This window comes from Clarias gariepinus, chromosome 25 (genome assembly GCF_024256425.1).
Source record: "Clarias gariepinus isolate MV-2021 ecotype Netherlands chromosome 25, CGAR_prim_01v2, whole genome shotgun sequence".
Taxonomy (NCBI): domain Eukaryota; kingdom Metazoa; phylum Chordata; class Actinopteri; order Siluriformes; family Clariidae; genus Clarias; species Clarias gariepinus.
In genome coordinates this window covers 10941848-10960622 of record NC_071124.1, presented here as the reverse complement: position 1 = coordinate 10960622, position 18775 = coordinate 10941848, and the positions used below count along the sequence as shown (strand labels likewise).

Here is an 18775-nt window from a genome sequence, read left to right as displayed (position 1 = left end):
AGCACAAGAAAGAGAAAAACCATGGGCTCAGCTGTGATCTTGTGACGCTCGGCATCAAAACAAGAAGCGCATGTGTGCTACATGATACTCGGGCCCGTAAACCAAGACTTGTTCATTTATTTAAAAAATCTAAAAAATCTTAACGCAGCCAGATTTCTGACCCTCAAAGACCTGTCATTTTTTTTTTATTCTCCATGTGCTTCTTACTGAGCCACTTCCTGGTTTTCCTGGCTGTGTGCTTTGGGTCATTGTCATGTTAGAAGACCCAGCCATGACCCATTTTTAATGCTCTGACTGAGGGAAGAAGGTTTTTGCCCAATATGTCACAATACATGGCCCCGTTCATCCTCTCCTTAATACAGTGCAGTCATCCTGTCCCCTGTGCAGAAAAACACCCCCAGAGCATGATGCTTCCAGCCCTACTGTAGGTATGGTATTATTGGGATGATACTCATCATTCTTCTTCCGCCAAACATGGCGAATGGAGTTAAGACCAAATAGTTCTACTTTGGTCTCACCTGACCACAGGACTTACTCTCATGACTCGTCTGAATCATCCAGATGGCGCTGGCAAACTTCAGACGGGCCTGGACATGGGCTGACTTAAGCAGGGGAACCTTCCATGCGACGAAGGATTTTAAACCATGACAACTTGGTGTATTACTGAGAGTAACCTTGGAAAAGATGGTCCCAGCTCTCTTCACGGCATTGACCAGCTCCTCCCGTGCAGTTCTGGTCGGATTCTTCACCATTCTTAGCATCATTGATACCCTATGTATCTACTTGGACTTTGGCTGATTGTGGGTTAGGTGTCTTTATGACAGCTAACGACCACAAACAGGTGCTACTAATTTAGAATCAGGGGCAGAGTGTAGCTGGACTATTTAAAAGCAAAATAACAGGTCTTTGAGGGTCAGAAAGCTGGCTGATAAGCAAGTGATCAAATACTTATTTGACACAGTAATTCACTAATAAATTGTTTCAAAAAAATCATACAATGTGATTTCGGATTTTGGTTTTTAGATTCTGTCTCTCCAATGCTGAAAATTGTAGACTCCTCCATGATTTCTAAGTAAGAAAACTTGCAAAATCACAGGGTGATCAAATACTTGACCTCACTGTGTATGTGTATGTATATGTATATATATATATATATATATATATATATATATATATATATATATATATATATATATATATATACACACACACACACACACACACATACATACACACACATACACACACATACATACCACTCTCTAGCTCATTAGGTGGATCACACAAGTCAACTAGAGCAATCATCCAGAGCACTTCCTGCTAATTTAATTCTTACAAATGTGGCAAAGGCTCATTCATTCACAATAGACTTGGGGATTAACTTTTTCATAACAAATTTTTCTAATTTTAAGTGGTTTGTATAAAGGAGTCGGTATTTAATATTTATCGCTTCTGGTAATAACTATGAACCTGGGTGAAACTGTACTGTAAAAGGGTTTACTCAGATTACAGTGATCATAATAGAAAAGTATTTATTATGTTTGGTAAGTATTTGCTAACAACCATTTTTCACATTGGAACTAGATCATTATTTAAGTGGGATCAAGTAAGCAACGTCATTACTTACATCACTTACACAAGCACTTAGGGGTGCAATAAATACTCAATATACTCAAATAAAATTGAATCTCAGACATACTTATTTGAGTGAATAACAGTGTCATCGCAACACCTTCTTTACTTTACTGTGGGAATACATGAAAGCTAAAATTTTCTTTTATAGTCATAAAAGACCCTAATGCCAATATATATATTTTTTCAACTCCTAACTGTTTGAATTTAGAGTGTACAGCTGTGGAGGGGTAAACTGCTATGTGATTTTCACTACATTTCGTACTGTGTATGACTGTGTATGTGACAAATAAAATTTGAATTTGAATTTTGATTGTCTATTGTTTAAAACACTACAAAAAAAAAAGAATGCATAAGAATTTTTGCTATGGCACTAACTATTACCAAAAAAAATAGATTGTGGTCAATTGAAAATGAAGGAAAATAATATCTCAGATTATAATTGTTATATTTATTAAATCACATTACTTTGTGAAGGCTCTATAAACAAAATGTCTTAATTGACCCCCCAAAGAGGTCGTATTACAAAAACCCTACACCCAAATTAAATAACCCTATGAACTGTAATTCTCATAAAACTTAAAAATATACCCATCCAGTGAACCTTTAAGCGCCCCCTGCAACCTGCAACACCATAGCACAGCTATTTATTTTTGTTTTGGCACACTGTCTCTTTCCTTTCCTTCAGGACAAGTAAATGCAAACCCAGTTCTGTTTAAGGCTATTGTCATTATTAATGGGCTAAAGTGGTTTTAATTATTTTTACGTGCCACCAATGACACATACAGTAAGTGCAATGCAAATACATTTTCCAAGCAATGCCTTGTATGCACATAAGCTACACAGCTCGTGGCTCTTAATAATAAGAGACTGCCTACCTGCAAAAATGAAAAAGGTGCATGATTAACACTTACCATACAGTACTTTAAGGCTGTGCGTTTTGAAAACATCTTGAAGGCGACAGAGCAGTGTTGTATCACATGCCAGTGTTCCCCAGCAGTAAAGCAGGGCAAGAGCAGCTGAGCAGGACAGTGTCTGGGGATGTACCCAATTTGCATCAGTGCTCGCATTTAATGCAGTGGCATGATGCTTTAACACAGAATCCAGCGTTTGCAGGAAACTTTCCATGTCTAATGGTTCCACTCCAGTCCTGAAACAAATAATTGCTCTCAGTTGGCCAGAAAACCAAAACAAAAAATGTGATAAAGAAATCCCAGACTGTTTGAAATCTTAACAACTTAAGCGCTAACGTTCTTCTTTCTGTCCGTTGGCATTCTACATATAACGTACGGTATCACAGAAAAACGAGATGGTACAGAACCAACGGGGTGTCTTTCTAGTAACATAATGTAAGAAAGTATTTGCAAAGGATGCAAACCGGCTTGCTATAAACAATTTTCCAATTTTCTAGTCCATCCATTAATGCACAGGGACCAAGGTTACCACTTTTTTTTTTATTGAATTTCTTTCATCTTTGTGAAGCTGCTTTGAGACAATGACCATTGTTAAATGCGCTATATAAATAAAATTGAATTGAATTGAATTGAATTGAACAACTTGCTTGTTATACAAATATGAACTAGTGCTAATAACACAAATATAAACTAGTGCTTTAACCCTTTCAACCTTTGGCTACCAACAAAAAGCCCTCTAATCCATCATATACAGCATATAGTCTCAAAAACATAACATGCAAGTCACACACAAAGCCAAGCAATTTAAAAACTAAATGTTTAATACAAAAGAGCGCAGGAATGCTTTTAAAGACAGTATTGTCTTATGATGCAAACATGGTGATGAATAATTATTTTAAAAAATATCAGAAATGTTGTGCTGTTAAATTGGAAAGGTCTAGGATCAGCTCTGCGCAAAGCGACATAAGCTAACAGAATCAGCCTTTGGTTGGAACAAAGTTTACAGTATGCAACGATGCAATGTATGTGGGGCAGTTAATTAAACAGCATATTGCCACTTAATTGTGAAGTTTAGAAACACCTTTGCTGGAGTGCTGAAGCACACTACCTGGCACTCTGACAGACAAATCGAAGTTTGGCAGTTCTAAGGAAAACGCTACCGGCATAAATATGTACTGCTAAATGTAAATCTGTTGGAGAAGGAACAATAGTCTGGGGTATGCTCCAGCACGAACCAAGGTCCTGTACACAAACCAAGGTCTTTGACAATACGTGAAACATGGCTTGCCACATGGAAAGAAAATTGACTGGGCTGTACAAGCCTAATGAAAACCTTTAAAATTAATTATTATGCAAAGTGTGTGTCAAAAGCCCCCTAAAATTTTAGGTGCTAAATATAGAATTCCATTCTATAACTGTGTGCTGTATTTTCAAAAGTGTAACTGTAGAACAAGAAATATATTTGGCATAACAAGAGGCCAATGTGCCGAATAGGCAGTGTTCCAAAATCTAGTTAAAATTTCCCTAAGAAAAAAGGCTGTTTTAGCAGCAAAAGGTCAGGCCAGCATGATATTACCATCAATGGTTTTGGAAAGGAATTTCAACAAGCATGTGAATGAGATAAGCAGGTGTCCACATACAGTATGGAGCTCCTGGAAGGTTTGCTGGAAAAAGAAGGCAGCTTTTAAAGATTAGAGTATACTTACCGGAGATATCTGATGACTGAGAGCAGGGTACACAGGAAGTCATTGGTAAGTGAAAAAGGGAGGTGTTTGTCTGAAGTGTTTATTTGCATGTCTGCTTTCCCACTCCACCACACCCTACTGTCTGTCTTGCCAAGGTTAGAGAACCACAAAGTATGGAGCAGGCCTATTACAACTGCAAAAATCCGTCGGTCAACATTCCTGCCAGAAACAGAATGTTTTATGTTATAAACATTCCATTTTTTAACAGATTTTTTTCTTTAAGTGCATAAAAAAAACTTAAAATGGGAAAACAAACTTATTCAAGTAAAAGTCATACTCACTTTCTTTCTATAAGTTGTAATATCCATGTTAGGATTCCATGAGCCTTGCTAAAGTCACGTGATGCTTTGGTGAAATAAGCAGTCTCCCGGAGTACATTTATAATCTGAATCTGCAACAAAGTTAGTTTAAAAGTCGAGATAATGACACCTACTGTAGATGATGCATATTACTTCCAAATTCTCTTGGGTGTATATATGGTGCTGCTTAGACTGGGTTCCTGGCACTTTTAATGCTGATTAGTTGGCAGTGGACAGAGTCCGGGTTCGATTCCCGGCTCTGTGTACATGGAGTTTGCATGTTCTGCCCGTGCTTGGTGGGTTTCCTCTGGAAACACCGGTTTCCTCCCACAGTCTAAAGACATGTAGGTTAGGCTGATTGGCGTTTCCAAATTTCCCATAGTGTGTGAATGAGTGTGTGAGTGTATGTGTGTATGCCCTGCGATGGACTGGCACACTGTCCAGGGTATACCCTGCCTCGTGCAGGTCCCCGTGACCCTGAATACAGGATAAAGCGGTATAGACGAGTGAGTGATTTTGTGATGAGGCATGACAAACATTTCTTTTGTTGGCTCTTATCAACTGTTTATAGTTATTCCAATTTTATCCGTAGTGAAAACAATACAATTTTGGTAAAATGTGAATCAAATTTCCCTTATTGGGGAGAATCGCATGATGTCAGTATATTAGAAGCAGTGGAATGATGCTCTCAACCAAACTATGATTAGGTAATGATCCAAAATTAGAATTTTTTTATAACACTAGACCTGGTTCTACATGAATTCTGATGCAAATCATCAGAAAACATGGCATAAACTGAGGCTTAAAAATAGAAAAAAAGCTTGAAACAGTAGGGTCTAAGATAGACAAGATGTTATAAGGTCACAATGTAGACAGCCTGGTTAACCTAAAAATACACCGAAGAGCAAAATCAGTGGGTGTTGTGTACAAGGACATTAAAGAGATAGAAAGATGAGTTGGGAAGGTAAACCAGAGAATGTCTGATAGCAAAGACAAGGAATTCCATCCGGAACTGGATAAAAGAAGGTAGCAATAGGTGAGAAATTTCCAGAGAAATGGTCAGATTCAACAGTATAAAAATTGTTAACTTTCTTTAAGGTTTTGTGGAAAACAACCCTATTTTTTTTATGAAACCTCTTTACATAAAGCTGTGAAGCTGCTTGCGAAAAATTACAAAATTGAGATATCACAGTATCACCGTCGTTATGAGCATAAGTCAAGACCCAGGATAATTTAATCATAGCCTTTTAGATAGACAGAGGGTTACTTAAAGTGCCTGTGACATAGGGGAAATCAGTGCCTTGAGGAAGCACATTTATTTCTCCCCAGTGGTAGAAAAAAGTTTCTGGAGGTAAAAAAGCCATTCTCAGTATAGGTGATTGAATGGGATGAGATGCTTTTCCCAAACATAAAACCTGTTTCTGGAGCTTGGGGATAGACGAGTGGGTGAGTGGTAAGATACTGTAGTGGGGGTTAAATTTTCTTCATTGGGGAATACAGTCATGAAAAATTAAACAGTGATGAATTGGAAACAGCTGGCAGGATATTACAGGTTATGGGAAACAAAGGCAGAAGGGGGTACGTCATTAAATTATGAAAGTCTTTTTTTTTTAATAAAATCTAATTTGTAATGCACAATGTTAGGCTGTCTCAATTACATGAGCTCACCAGAATAGACAAAAGAAGATTGGAAAAACATTCTGGTGAGTCCTCATTTCTTCTGCAACATTTGGATGACAAGGACAGAATTTGTGAAAACAGTATAAAAGCACGAATTCATCCTGCATCAATGTTTCAGGCTGGTGGCGCTGGTGTGGGGTATATTTTCCTGGCACACATTTGCTCCCTTAATAATTGTTAAGCACTATTAAATGCCACAGCCTACCTGAGTATTATTGTTGACCAATGTCCACTCTTGTAGGTTCAGCAGGATTACAGAACATAAAACATATCACAAAGCTGAAATCACCTCAAATTGGTTTATTGAGCATGACAATGAGTTTACTAAATTTAAAAGGGCTCCACAGTCACCAGATCTCAAAATTAACCCCACTAAGTTTCCACTGTTGGGCAGTTGATGGCTCTCAACCCTCAACTGCCTTTAACCCTTAATGAGATTTACGGCATTTTGTAAACACCCTTATCCAAAGAGACTTGTACATACAAGCATATGTATGCTCTGGATTCACAAAATGCTGTAAATGTAAGGCAGTTCTGAAGTTAATGTGTGAAAGCAGTTGTTGTGAGTTTATGCATAGTTTTGGAAAGGGTACCCCATTTAAATCCAAAAGGTTTACCTGGACAGGCTGGTCACAGAGTGGACTGCTACAGAAACCCAGGAGTGTATGAAAGATGCTCTGCTGTTCACACAGCTCATAGCAGAGCCTGTCTTTCATACCTTCTTCCAGCACTTTTAACAGCCACTCCCTCTCCAGTTTATGCTTAGTTAAAAAAAATAAAATAAAGGAGGCAAAAACATGACAACAGGAATTTGGAGCAGCATGCAGAAAGAGGCTAAATATAAACAAGAAGATAATGCATTACCTCTAAATCAAAGCTATAGAAAAGTCTGAAGAAGTCTGGAACCCTTTTGAGATCCACATACTGGGTTCCCAAAAGAAACTTACTGATCACCAAGTACATGTGCTCCTCTGTAAATAGGCAGAAAGTTTGAGAATAATCAACTTAATATATATAACAATGACTGTATGTAAACAAATAATTAAAGTTTTATGCAAAAATAACATACCAGGTCTCAGAATTTGCTCAGCCACTTTTGCAACATAGGTAGCATGCATAAAAGAGACTCTGAGATTCGGCTTCTGAATCGCATTTCTGAGTGTATCCAACAAATATAGCAGCTGGGAACAGAAGACAACAATGTCAGCACTATAATAACTAAAAACGTAAATAAAATGGTATAATGGTACAAATAAAGTTGTGACTAGGCCAAGTTGAATACCTGTTTTTTCTCTTTGAAATGAACAGATTCCACATGCTGGTAGAAGGAACCCAGGACGTGATAAGCTGCAGCTCTCATTTTGTAATCATAGCTGCTTAGAGCCACTATTGTAAGGCCCAGTGCGTGACTGCATACAAACTTTCGGCAATCCAACACAGACTCTGTAAGGAAAGGTAATGGTTAAAAAAATAAATAAATAAATAATAGTCTGTTTGGGATGTAAAACCTACAGTACGATTTAGAAGTTTTCACAACCCCAGCATGAACATAAACGATACCAATATTAACCTTTTTATGTTTTTTTTACGGCTTCTACTGGGGCAGAATGATGGTACATCGAACATACATCAAACTCAATACTTGTTGCACAAGTTGAAATTTTGGGGATTTCATAAAAAAAACAATTCAACTGAGAATTTAAAAATATACATTATATACACAGTACATCCTATTTGATCAAATGTACATATCACAGCTGACATTTAGTAAAAAACCTTGAGTGTGATACTGTTTGTATTAAACATTTCCACAAATGTCAGAGATTATGATTTGCTTTTTTATTTATTTTCATTTATTTGCATCAGCCAAAGAACGGTCCTCTCCTCGGCTGATACAGACAGATGTTCTCTGAGGATAGTTCAGAACTGGAGTTTCCTACAGTCTACCTGAGCCTACAATAACGAACTGGACTCCATTTTAACCTAAACACATCTCCTGTTATACTAAACTTCCAGTCTCACACAGTATGATGCAGATCAATCCCTGCTATCCGTTTCACCCAGACGAGGATGGGTTCCCTGTTGAGTCCAGGTTCTTCTCAAGGTTTTTTCCTATTGCTATCTCAGGGAGTTTTTCCTTGCCACTGTCGCCCTCGGCTTGTTTATCAGGGACAATATTATCATTTTTATTCATCCACGTTCACATCTTATACAAACTTAAATAATTCTTTTGATTGTGTAAAGCTGCTTTGCGACAATGACAATTGTTAAAAGGGCTATAAAAATTTTTTTTTATTAAAATTCAATTTAATTATTTAAGTTATTTTGCTCTGCTAACACATATCCTTTTGCGACTGATGCAACTAGTACTGTGCTGAAGACTGACAGTATAATTAACAAGGGTAAGAGCATTTTAAAATTTTTACCTGTGAGTAATTCAATCTTAAATCAACCAATGAAAGAGAAATTTTCCACCATCACTTCTCAGATTTTGCTGATTTTTTCACCAATTGTTGGTATTGCCATAAAAATAAAAACCCTAAATTTTTTTGTCCCAACTCCCACTCAAATAATGGCAGTCATTTAGATTTTTGGCCTTGATGCGTTTTAAGACATGTCACGCCCCTTTTTGAAATTCTCTTTTCCTTGATAACCCACTTGCTATATGCCATATGGACATGAAACTGGGTATATTATATTTATGTAATGTTTTATGTAGATTCAGATTCTGTAATCAATTTGGCTATCTCTTGTGGTTATGGAGATATTTCTGAAAAAACATTTTTTGGGGGTACCCCTTTTCGACCCCCCAGAACCCAAGGTCTGCATGTATATATGTTACTCAAAAAAATAGGGGTTACTTCACATCACCTCATCTTGAAAATAAATAAAAACCAGGGGTGTGTTATGCCCTGTTTTATAGAAATCATCAAAAATTAATTGTCCAGGTTTTGCAAATGTTTTACGATTTGATACACATTTTATATACAGAAAATGTACATGGATCTACACAATAGGCCTTATCTACCGGTAAATGTGTCATTTTATGGTGGTACATGTAAGATACATGTATCACTGTCAAACAGTATCCTGTAACTGAACCATTCAGGTTCATACTGATTCGAAAGTTGAATTATCTCCAACCAACTCCATGAGTGACCTCGCACTCAAGGAACTTGAGGATTGCATCATCTTTTTCTTGGTACTACAGTAATTAAGTGCAGAAAAACCAAAGCAGGTGAGTGTGTTTCATTTATGTTAATTTATTTACTGAACCTCAAGCAGTGGAATCATGAAATCCATGGCAAAATTTCTGACATGTCTTTGTCAGTGTCTGATTTCATTATGAGACTTTGTAAAAAAATGTGACTCCTGCACAGCTCATCACTATACAGCCAAGGCCCAAGCTGCTTATTTGAAAGAACTGAAAGAGAAACTTCCCATTGGAAAGGAGGCTGTTATCCTCATGGATTTTGCCGAATGCTATTTTTCATTTGTCAGGATGCTGTTCAAGGTTTTCATTGGGATACATCCCAGGTGATTCTGCATCCCTTCGTTGTTTACTATAGGGGTGGTAGTGAAAACGATGGTTCAATAAGTTGCAAAAGTTTTTGTGTTGTCAGTAATGAAAGGGAACACAATGCTATTGTTGTTCACAAGTTTATTAAGGTTCTCATAAATCCACTGAAAGTTCTTCTACCAAATTTAAATCATGTGCATTACTTCTCAGATGGTGCAGCCAGCCAGTACAAGAATTATTAAAATTTTACAAATTTGTAGAGGCATTTCCTATCAAAATGACTTTGGTAGCTACAAAGTGCATGCCTTTACTAGTTGATATTATTTGTGTCACTGCAACTTGACAGGTCTCATACATGTACCCCTTTGGTCTTATTCCATGAACTAATTTTTGTGGACTTTGTTCTTCCAGAATCAGATACCCAGGGTGATGAAACAAAAACTGTGATTAGTCCTTTCAGTGTAGAGAGATGAATAACGTCATTATCGGTCTTTAAATAGATATGCATTACAGAGGAATTTGAGGTAACTTTCACTTTAAAAGGAGCAGATTTTATGAGTATGCATTAAGTATTCTACAGATATTGCAGTACATTTCTGTGTTTCAAATCATAAAATGTTGCAAAACCTAGACAATTAATTTTTGATGATTTCTATAAAACAACAGGGCATAACACACCCCTGGTTTTTATTTATTTTCAAGATGAGGTGATGTGAAGTAACCCCTATTTTTTTGAGTAACATATACATGCAGACCTTGGGTTCTGGGGGGTCGAAAGGGGTATCCCCAAAACTTTTTTTTTCAGAAATATCTCCATAACCACAAGAGATAGCCAAATTTTGATTGCAATTTTTGATTGAATCTGAATCTACATGATAAATTACATAAATATACCCAGTTTCATCTCCATATGACATATAGCAAGTGAGTTATCAAGGAAAAGAGGATTTTACAAAGGGGCGTTGCACGTCTCGAAGCGCGTCAAGGCCAAAAATCAAGATGGCTGCCATTTTTTCAAAAGCAAGGTTGGGATAAAAACATTGGGGGGGTTTATTTTCATGCCAATACCAACAATTGGTGAAAAAAATCAGCAAAATCGGTGATCATGTGGTGGAACCCACTGGTTGAATTGAGATGGAATCATCCCAGTAGCAAAAAGTTGAGGAGGCAAATACCAAGGAGGTAAAGTGTTTGAGATGAGTTTAAGATGACATCATCAGGTGTGTTATCTTGAAAAAAATGCTTCCATGTTTTTGAATGTGGGTTTTGGAAGGCAGCTACTCTCCCCTTAGTACTGTGGACTGTACCCACCTACTTTTACTCATGCTGGTGCCAGACAGAAATTAACAACAGTCATAACACCTTATTTAAATAGCCCTGAGGCCCACCTCCCCCCCAAAATATGAGTAGAGTTTAATGCAGGGGTGTCATCACTGACAGAGGCATCATGCAAAAAGGAAAAATCTGACAAATAATCTGATATTCATCCACCAAGCTCATGAAACAGCACACTGACCTGAATCAAGTAGCCTAAAATGTTGTAGTATATTGTGTTTTTTAGTTGGTATTTACCTGGCCGGACAATGTAGCTGAACAAGGGAATAAGGAAGGAAGGATCATAAAGACACATCTGATCTGGAAATCCATCTTTTTCTTCTGTGTAGGTAAACTCTTCATTCACCTAAGTAAAACATAATAATAATAATAATAATAATAATAATAATAGCAACTATATAATGTTTGTTTCACTTTAATATATATATATATATATATATATATATATATATATACACATACACACATACATACATACATACATACATATATATATATACATATATATATATATATATATATATATATATATATATATATATATATATCCCAACATATAAGTGTTTCCGTTTATGCGCGCAGACGCTGTGTGTTTGGGCTGTCGTTATGTCTGTGCGTGTGCGTAATTTGACACTGTGCCGGGTCACAAACACACACACACACACACACACACACACACACACACACACACACACACACACACACACACACACACACACACACTAAAGGCTAAAGAGAGAGAGAGAGCGCACACAACGGTAGGCTGAAAGAGAAAATGCATGCACAGATGTTGATTATACCAGTGAGAGATGCACACTAAAACCGAGCAGGGGAGACGATTACCCACATGACGCTCGGCATCAAAACAAGAAGCACATGCGTGATACATGATACTCGGTACTCGTAAACCAAGACTTGCTTGTTTTTCAAGACAAAATTTATTTAAAAAAAATCCTTGCTTGTCTTGTGGAACACCCAAAAACCCCGTTACTCGCAATCCGAGGCATATATATTATATATAATATATAGTATATGATTTTAATCTTACTTACGAATAATGCATGGAAACCCAAAGCTTTATTGATTTTAAAAGCTCAGTACAAACATTAATGTTTTCTGAACATTGCACATAACAGTTGCTAAATAAACTTAAAGCAAAAAAGTTGTTTTTGCTATTCTCTTTTTGGCTTCATCGTTTCCAAAATCATAAGCCACAAAGGAAATGTGTAATTTGTGTCAGTTGTATGTATATTGAAGGGTAATAGTTGTGGGTTGAAAAAAAGTAAGATTGGCTTGTGCACATGAAGTTAAGATGCTGAGAAATCTATTCATGTTATTTAAATATGGTTAAGAATAGTTCATGCTGAAGGTTGGGTAACTGAATTGTGTGTCTTTGTGTTGGCTATAATCAGTAGTTGAAAATATATATAGTACATGTGAATCTTTTGACTACAGTTATTAAACAGAAAGAACAGGAATTCAAAAGGTTGTGTAAATGTTTAGGAGTAACAAAAATAGAGATATTATTCTACTATGGCTCTAGTTTTAATTACTTCTTAATATTTATCATCATCAAATCGATTCAAGTGTCTAAATTTATATTCAGGTTTAAATTTAATAAACTGTGACGTAGTTAATGGGGTATCCAGGCTAAATTAGTATAAACATATTAATTTAGGCTGGATAAATTAATATGGATTAATTGAGCCTGTTGTAAGGCTATTGATATTAGATGCGTTTAAAGGTTTTTACTAGTACTATGTGGTAAAAAGCACTGGCATGCTTTCTACAGTTGGAATCATATGGAATAAGGTGCTAGACAATGTGGTACCTGTGGGATAAGATGCCGGTATAGTGGAAAGTGTGCTACAGTTTTTAACATCCTGTCCGCATCCAGTTGGTCCAAAAGCATCTCAGAGCTGAGCTGTTGCCACAGCGATGGACCGAGACTCTTCCGTGCTTTGTGGTACTCCACTGCAGCATGACCCCATAGCAAGTACCTGAACACACACAATACAGGAAACAAAACAAAAATGAGCAGACTAGGGTTTGAACTAAATCTAAAGTAAACTTAAAAGTTTCACAAGTATTTAAACTTTTCCTTAACCATTCTTTTTGATTGACAATATACATCCATTTATGTGTGCAAACATAATTAACTGTGTACAAGAGCTAGAGAGATGGTTGTGATAAATGCAGTAATTAGCCGTAAGCCGTATTAGATAAGAGACATAATTGCCAAAGTGCACTTTTTGTAACGCGCAAAAAGTTAGTACATCCTTATTTAATTAAACTCAGTAAAACTCCTGATCATAGCAGGTTTTAGTATTAGGCAAATACAACCTCAGATGAACATCATATAACGTTTTTCACCATAGCATTATTTATTTATTTAACAAAAAGAAAGGCTGTGGGAAATACATCACTGTTGAGGAATTATGTAATTTACTTTTAAACAACATTGCTTCACTTCATTCACGTTTAAGAGTATTCACTTATGTACAGCTCTCTTAAGTAACACCATAGCATTTCAATTAGACTGGGGTCTGGACTTTGACCAGGTCATTCCAAAACCTCGATTCTTTAATTTTTTTAGCCATTTCAGTGGAGATTTACTGGCTATTAGTGATGCGCGGGTCGTCTGGTAACGATTGGGGCAGGTGAAGAAATTGTAACTTTATTTGCGGGGCGGGTTGGGGCGGGTCATTAAAAACAAAATAAATAAAAAATTCATGTTTGTTGCGTGCAATTCCCTATAGCCTATATTAAATATTTGGGAATATCTATTTTCATATTTTATTAAGTTCTTTGATAAGGTTACGTCACGTGACAAGTCACGAAAGCGCCAAGCAGTTACCGCTGCTAGTCACAACCAAATCAAAGAAATAAAAGTAAGGATGGAAGACGAGGTGCGGGAGAAATTGAGGTCGGGAATTTACATCATTAAAAGAAAAAAAGGTCAGGCTGCTAAATCTAATGTTTAAGCATTCTTTTTTTGCACAGCGAACGTAAAAACGCTAAATGAACATTTCCGTGTGATAAATGAAAAAAAAAAGTCAGTGGTTATTTAGCGTAGGCTGTAAACTGTAGGCCTGCCCTATACAAATCTAAATAAAAAAAAAATTATGGCCTAGATTACAAACGCTGCTTTGTAAATGTTTAAAATGTGTATCATTATCTTGTTATTAATATGACCTGATTTATCGTTCATATTCATAATCATATGTTGTTGCCAGTTTACAGGTCGATGTTTCCAAGCACTTTCAGGCTGAAATAAAAGCTGTTGTCATTTTAATTACAATAAAAATAGATACAGTGGTGCGGGGCGGGCAGGGGCGGGCCAAATAATTTCATAAAAGCGGGACCCGCGGGTTGGAAAAATACCCGACCCGTGCATCACTACTGGCTATGCCTAGGATCATCATCTTGTTTTTCCTTTTTGCCTTCACTTTTGTTAAATAAACATTGGCATGGTTTGTATGTTGTTGTTCGTCTGAGGAATTGTGTCAGGTGGGTTGGTTTAAAAACTTCTATAACTGCTAATCTCCAAGGATTTTGACATACAACAGTCTGAGTTTAGTCAGAAAGCTCTAATTAAAAAAAAACAAGCACCATTCAGCCCCCACAGGAATTTTGCTAAGGTTATATTTCTGCAGGTGATAGTTCTGCTGGCTTCATCAGATGTTACATTCATAATGCACTTGCTTGCTTTTTTAAATCTACAGTAATGGTTGTCTGCCAATTGTGGATTTCTCCCTTCAGGAAAGGAATCAGTTTTTGTCTCCAGCAAGTCTCTCACAGGGTCTCTCACCTGCTAATGAATGAGGGTACAATGAAGTATCAGTATCAAGAGTAATGTGGACATGGTTAAACTCCTGGCCTGTCGCAATGTTTTAACATTACTATACTATTTAGTTACGATTAGCAAAAAACAATGACTTTTATCCACTAAATGATATAGACTTCATCCCAATTTAAACTCATTTCATTAATGAGTTCTGCTAGACTGTTGCAGTGAAAAGTGAGCTTTCAAACATCTAGTAGTAGAGCCACTGATGCTTTTTTAGTTTATATACCATAATACCTAACTCTTTACTATAAGAGTTAGATATTATGGTCACATTATTATGGTATTATGGTATTACTGCCCCAATGAACCTTCTGCCATTGTGACCCAACCCCGGATAACCACCTGATAATGAATGGGAGGGCGGCATGAGGCAACTTCGTCAGCGTTAAGACGAGACAAGACTGTAAGACCCTACACAGTATTAGTGTATTTTTCCTAGAAATGTGCTCAGTGGCTCTATATCTGATACCTGATAGTACCGAATTGTAGAAGGAAAGGCAATGTCTGCACACATAACTTGAAAAGAACTTACTGGAATTCCATCAAACTCGAGTTATTCTTCTCATATTCTTTAAGAAGCAATAACATTTTCTGATCTGTAAACATAAAGAAGAAGAAAAAGCACTGTTAGCACTCACTCACCCAAGCCACATAGCTATTTACACCCAACCCTGAGAGTTCTCCACACAGTGTGTAGGGAAATGCTCTTACTTCACTATTAAACAAAGCTATGGTTTTTACTGTTAATTTTTGTACCACACTAACTTCACCGAGTGTTTAAGTGATCTCTGTTTATGATTTAGTTCCGATCACATTTCTTCCACAATGCTGACACAGCACTATTCTTCCAGGTTTTTGACCCTTCAGTAGAGCTGATTTTTTTTTTTTTTTGCTTGCCGAATTATTTTATCACTATAGAGCATTCTAGAACTCTAACAGTCCATATATATATATATATATATATATTATATATATATATATATATATATATATATATATATATAGTCCCGAGAAAAAGTATGTGAACCTTTTGGAATTTTATGTTTTTTTGCATTAATTTATCATAAAATGCAAATAGATGAAATAGTAATTGTTACCTAAAACTGATGTTATAGTTCACATACTTTTTCTACAAAGATGTCCTACACAGGCTAAAAGCACATAGTTAGTGGTAACAGCTAGGAAAAGGCCCATATGATGTTCAGGTGAGGCGCCCACATACTTTTGGGAATATAGTGTATTTTACAAGGTTCCAAGAATTTTCCAAAATAACAACATGATGGTTGCACAAAAAAAGTTAAGAGCAAGATATTTCAAAATGCATATACAAACACACTGGTTTATAATTTTGTACAAACTACATCCATTATTAGTTATAGAACACACACAACATTTACCTGCGTTGCTCAATGTAGCACCATATGCACCAAGCAGAACATGAAAATGATTGCTTTTGCAGACCTCAGGACATTTTTTTACAATGGTGAGCAGGAGGGTTACTAGTGCCTCTGAGGGGAAAACATGCAAAATGCAGGTGAGATGGAAACATATGATTATGTACAACAATTACTGTAGATAACTCAGGCATAGTGCTTCCAGGGATATTTCACTCCTATGCTGCTGATATTATTTGAATGACCTGCAATAATTCTTACCCTTAGAGTAAAGACTACTGTCTGGGTCATTCTGGGGTGCCAGCATTGTGGGCAAGAAGAGAGAATGACTAGTGACCATAATGTGGAGGGTTTCCATGGGCAACAATCCTTGAGTTGTCAGCACAGTTTTGTACACTGGCTCCAACAAAGAGTTGAGGGTGCACAGGAACATTTTATCTTTGTAGCGATATCTTTAAGTATTAAAAAAAAAAAAAAGCAGCGGAGGGTTACAAAAGAAAAATCTGATTCAACATGTAAATATTTAAAGGTAAAGGATCTGTTAGTTTTAATATAATAGCATCAGAAAATCACTCACTTTAAACCCGACTTCACAAAGATGTTCCAGTCCAAATCTGTAATATTCTCTGTGGAACTCTGGAGGTATGCAAAACCATACAGAAACATAATGAAAAAATGATGACTGCTGGACATTGGTGAAAGAAACTAGGTATTTGACATTTGCCAACTGTGTCAAAAACATGAACAGAAACATGTTGTATACACACCAGCAATGTCTTCACCCTCTGCAACATGGTCTCCTCAGTCTGGACAAGTGGCTTCGTATGTTTCTTATAAGTTGCTGACAACCAGCTGAAGGCAGAAGTGAGCAAAGTTTTCCTCCACTGCAATTCTTCTGGTGTGCCTGTTAACTTCTCAGTGATCAAGTCTGCCAATCGCCATCTGAATCAGAACCATTAATTAGATGTAAAAGCTATACAATTAGCACAACTAACAAAGTACATTTTACAATACAGATTTTTAACGATCATGGTTAAACTCCTGGCCTGTCACAATGTTAACATTACTATACCATTTAGTTATGATTAGTAAAAAACTGAATGACTTTTATCCACTACATAATATAGACTCGAATTTTGAAAGAACTCATTTCATGCCGTGGTTCTCAACATGTGAGTGGGGAATACAGACATGACAGATGGGTCGCAATGAACAGGAGGGAATCAGTGGAAAATAATAGGAAAGTACCTACAGTGGAACCTCGGATTACGAGTAACGTGGTTTACGAGTGTTTTGCAAGACGAGCAACAATTTTTAATAATTTTTTACTTGAAAAACGAGCATTGTCTTAGTTAACGAGCACCGAGTATCATGTTTCACGCATGCGCTTCTTGTTTTAACAACGAGCGTTACGTCATCACAAGTGAGCCAACGGTTTTTCTCTCTCTTGCAGCAGAATTGTAGGTAATCGTCTCTCCTGCTGGGTAAATACACACACGCGATGTGTGTGTGTGTGTGTGTGTGTGTGTGTGTGTGTGTGTGTGTGAGATGTGCGTGCGCGCGCGCACACACACACACACATTAACGGAGAGACCGTTTTTAAAACCGTTTAAAAATTAGCAAGGAAATCGCTAGTCACACTCGCGTGAGTGCATACTAACGGGATTACTACTGTAAAGTAAAACAACAACAACAATTACAAAAATTAAACAGCTCCTCACCTTTGAAAACAGTCGCGACAGAGAAGAGTTTGTGTGTTTATTTGGCAACCTGAGAGAAGGGGAGCCATTGTCTCCCCTGCTGGGTCTTAGTGCCTGCAGTGTTTTTGCGTGCGCGTGTTTGTGTCTGTGTAAGGCAGGGAGTTTGTGTGTTTGATTGGCAACCTGAGAGAAGGGGGCCGTAAACGCGAGCGAGCCCCCCTTCAGCCCCCCTCCTCTCAGGTTGCCAAATAAACACACAAACTCCTCTCTGTCGCGATTGTTTTCAAAGGTGAGGAGCTGTTTAATTTGTTTTTTGTTGTTGTTGTGTTACTTACAGCAGTGATCCTGTTAGTATGCGCTCATGTGAGTGTGACTAGGAATGTTCCTTGCTAATTTTTAAATGGTTGTAAAAACGGTCTATCCGTTAATGTGTGTGTGTGTGTGTGTGTGTGTGTGTGTGTGTGTGTGTGTGCGCGCGCACACATTTTACACACATACACTCTGCATGCACAAACGAAAACCCTTATCTGTCGGGGTTTAATTTTACATTTTTTTAAGGTAAAGTACAGGTTAATTTGTTTTATTTTTACTTTATATTTTGTATTAATTATATTCATGTATTAATTTTTTTGGGCTGTAGAACGAATAATTTAAGTTTCCATTATTTCCTATGGGAGAATTAAATTTGGTTTAAGAGTGTTTTGGA

The 18775-nt window shown here is 36.9% G+C and overlaps 1 protein-coding gene across 1 annotated transcript in view; it reads right to left on the bottom strand.

The window, feature by feature from the left end:
• The window catches only part of urb1 (URB1 ribosome biogenesis homolog), a 53394-nt gene that overhangs the window by 3007 nt on the left and 31612 nt on the right, over positions 1–18775 (bottom strand). Inside the window, exons 26-39 of the mRNA XM_053486698.1 lie at positions 17137–17311; positions 16947–17005; positions 16631–16821; positions 16373–16483; positions 15508–15571; positions 12957–13125; positions 11363–11471; positions 7553–7713; positions 7340–7451; positions 7135–7241; positions 6888–7031; positions 4573–4682; positions 4253–4450; positions 2547–2782 (exon numbers count right to left, since the gene is read on the bottom strand). Coding sequence (XP_053342673.1) covers positions 2547–2782; positions 4253–4450; positions 4573–4682; positions 6888–7031; positions 7135–7241; positions 7340–7451; positions 7553–7713; positions 11363–11471; positions 12957–13125; positions 15508–15571; positions 16373–16483; positions 16631–16821; positions 16947–17005; positions 17137–17311 — 1946 coding nt within the window. The remainder of the gene's footprint in view (positions 1–2546; positions 2783–4252; positions 4451–4572; positions 4683–6887; positions 7032–7134; positions 7242–7339; positions 7452–7552; positions 7714–11362; positions 11472–12956; positions 13126–15507; positions 15572–16372; positions 16484–16630; positions 16822–16946; positions 17006–17136; positions 17312–18775) is intronic.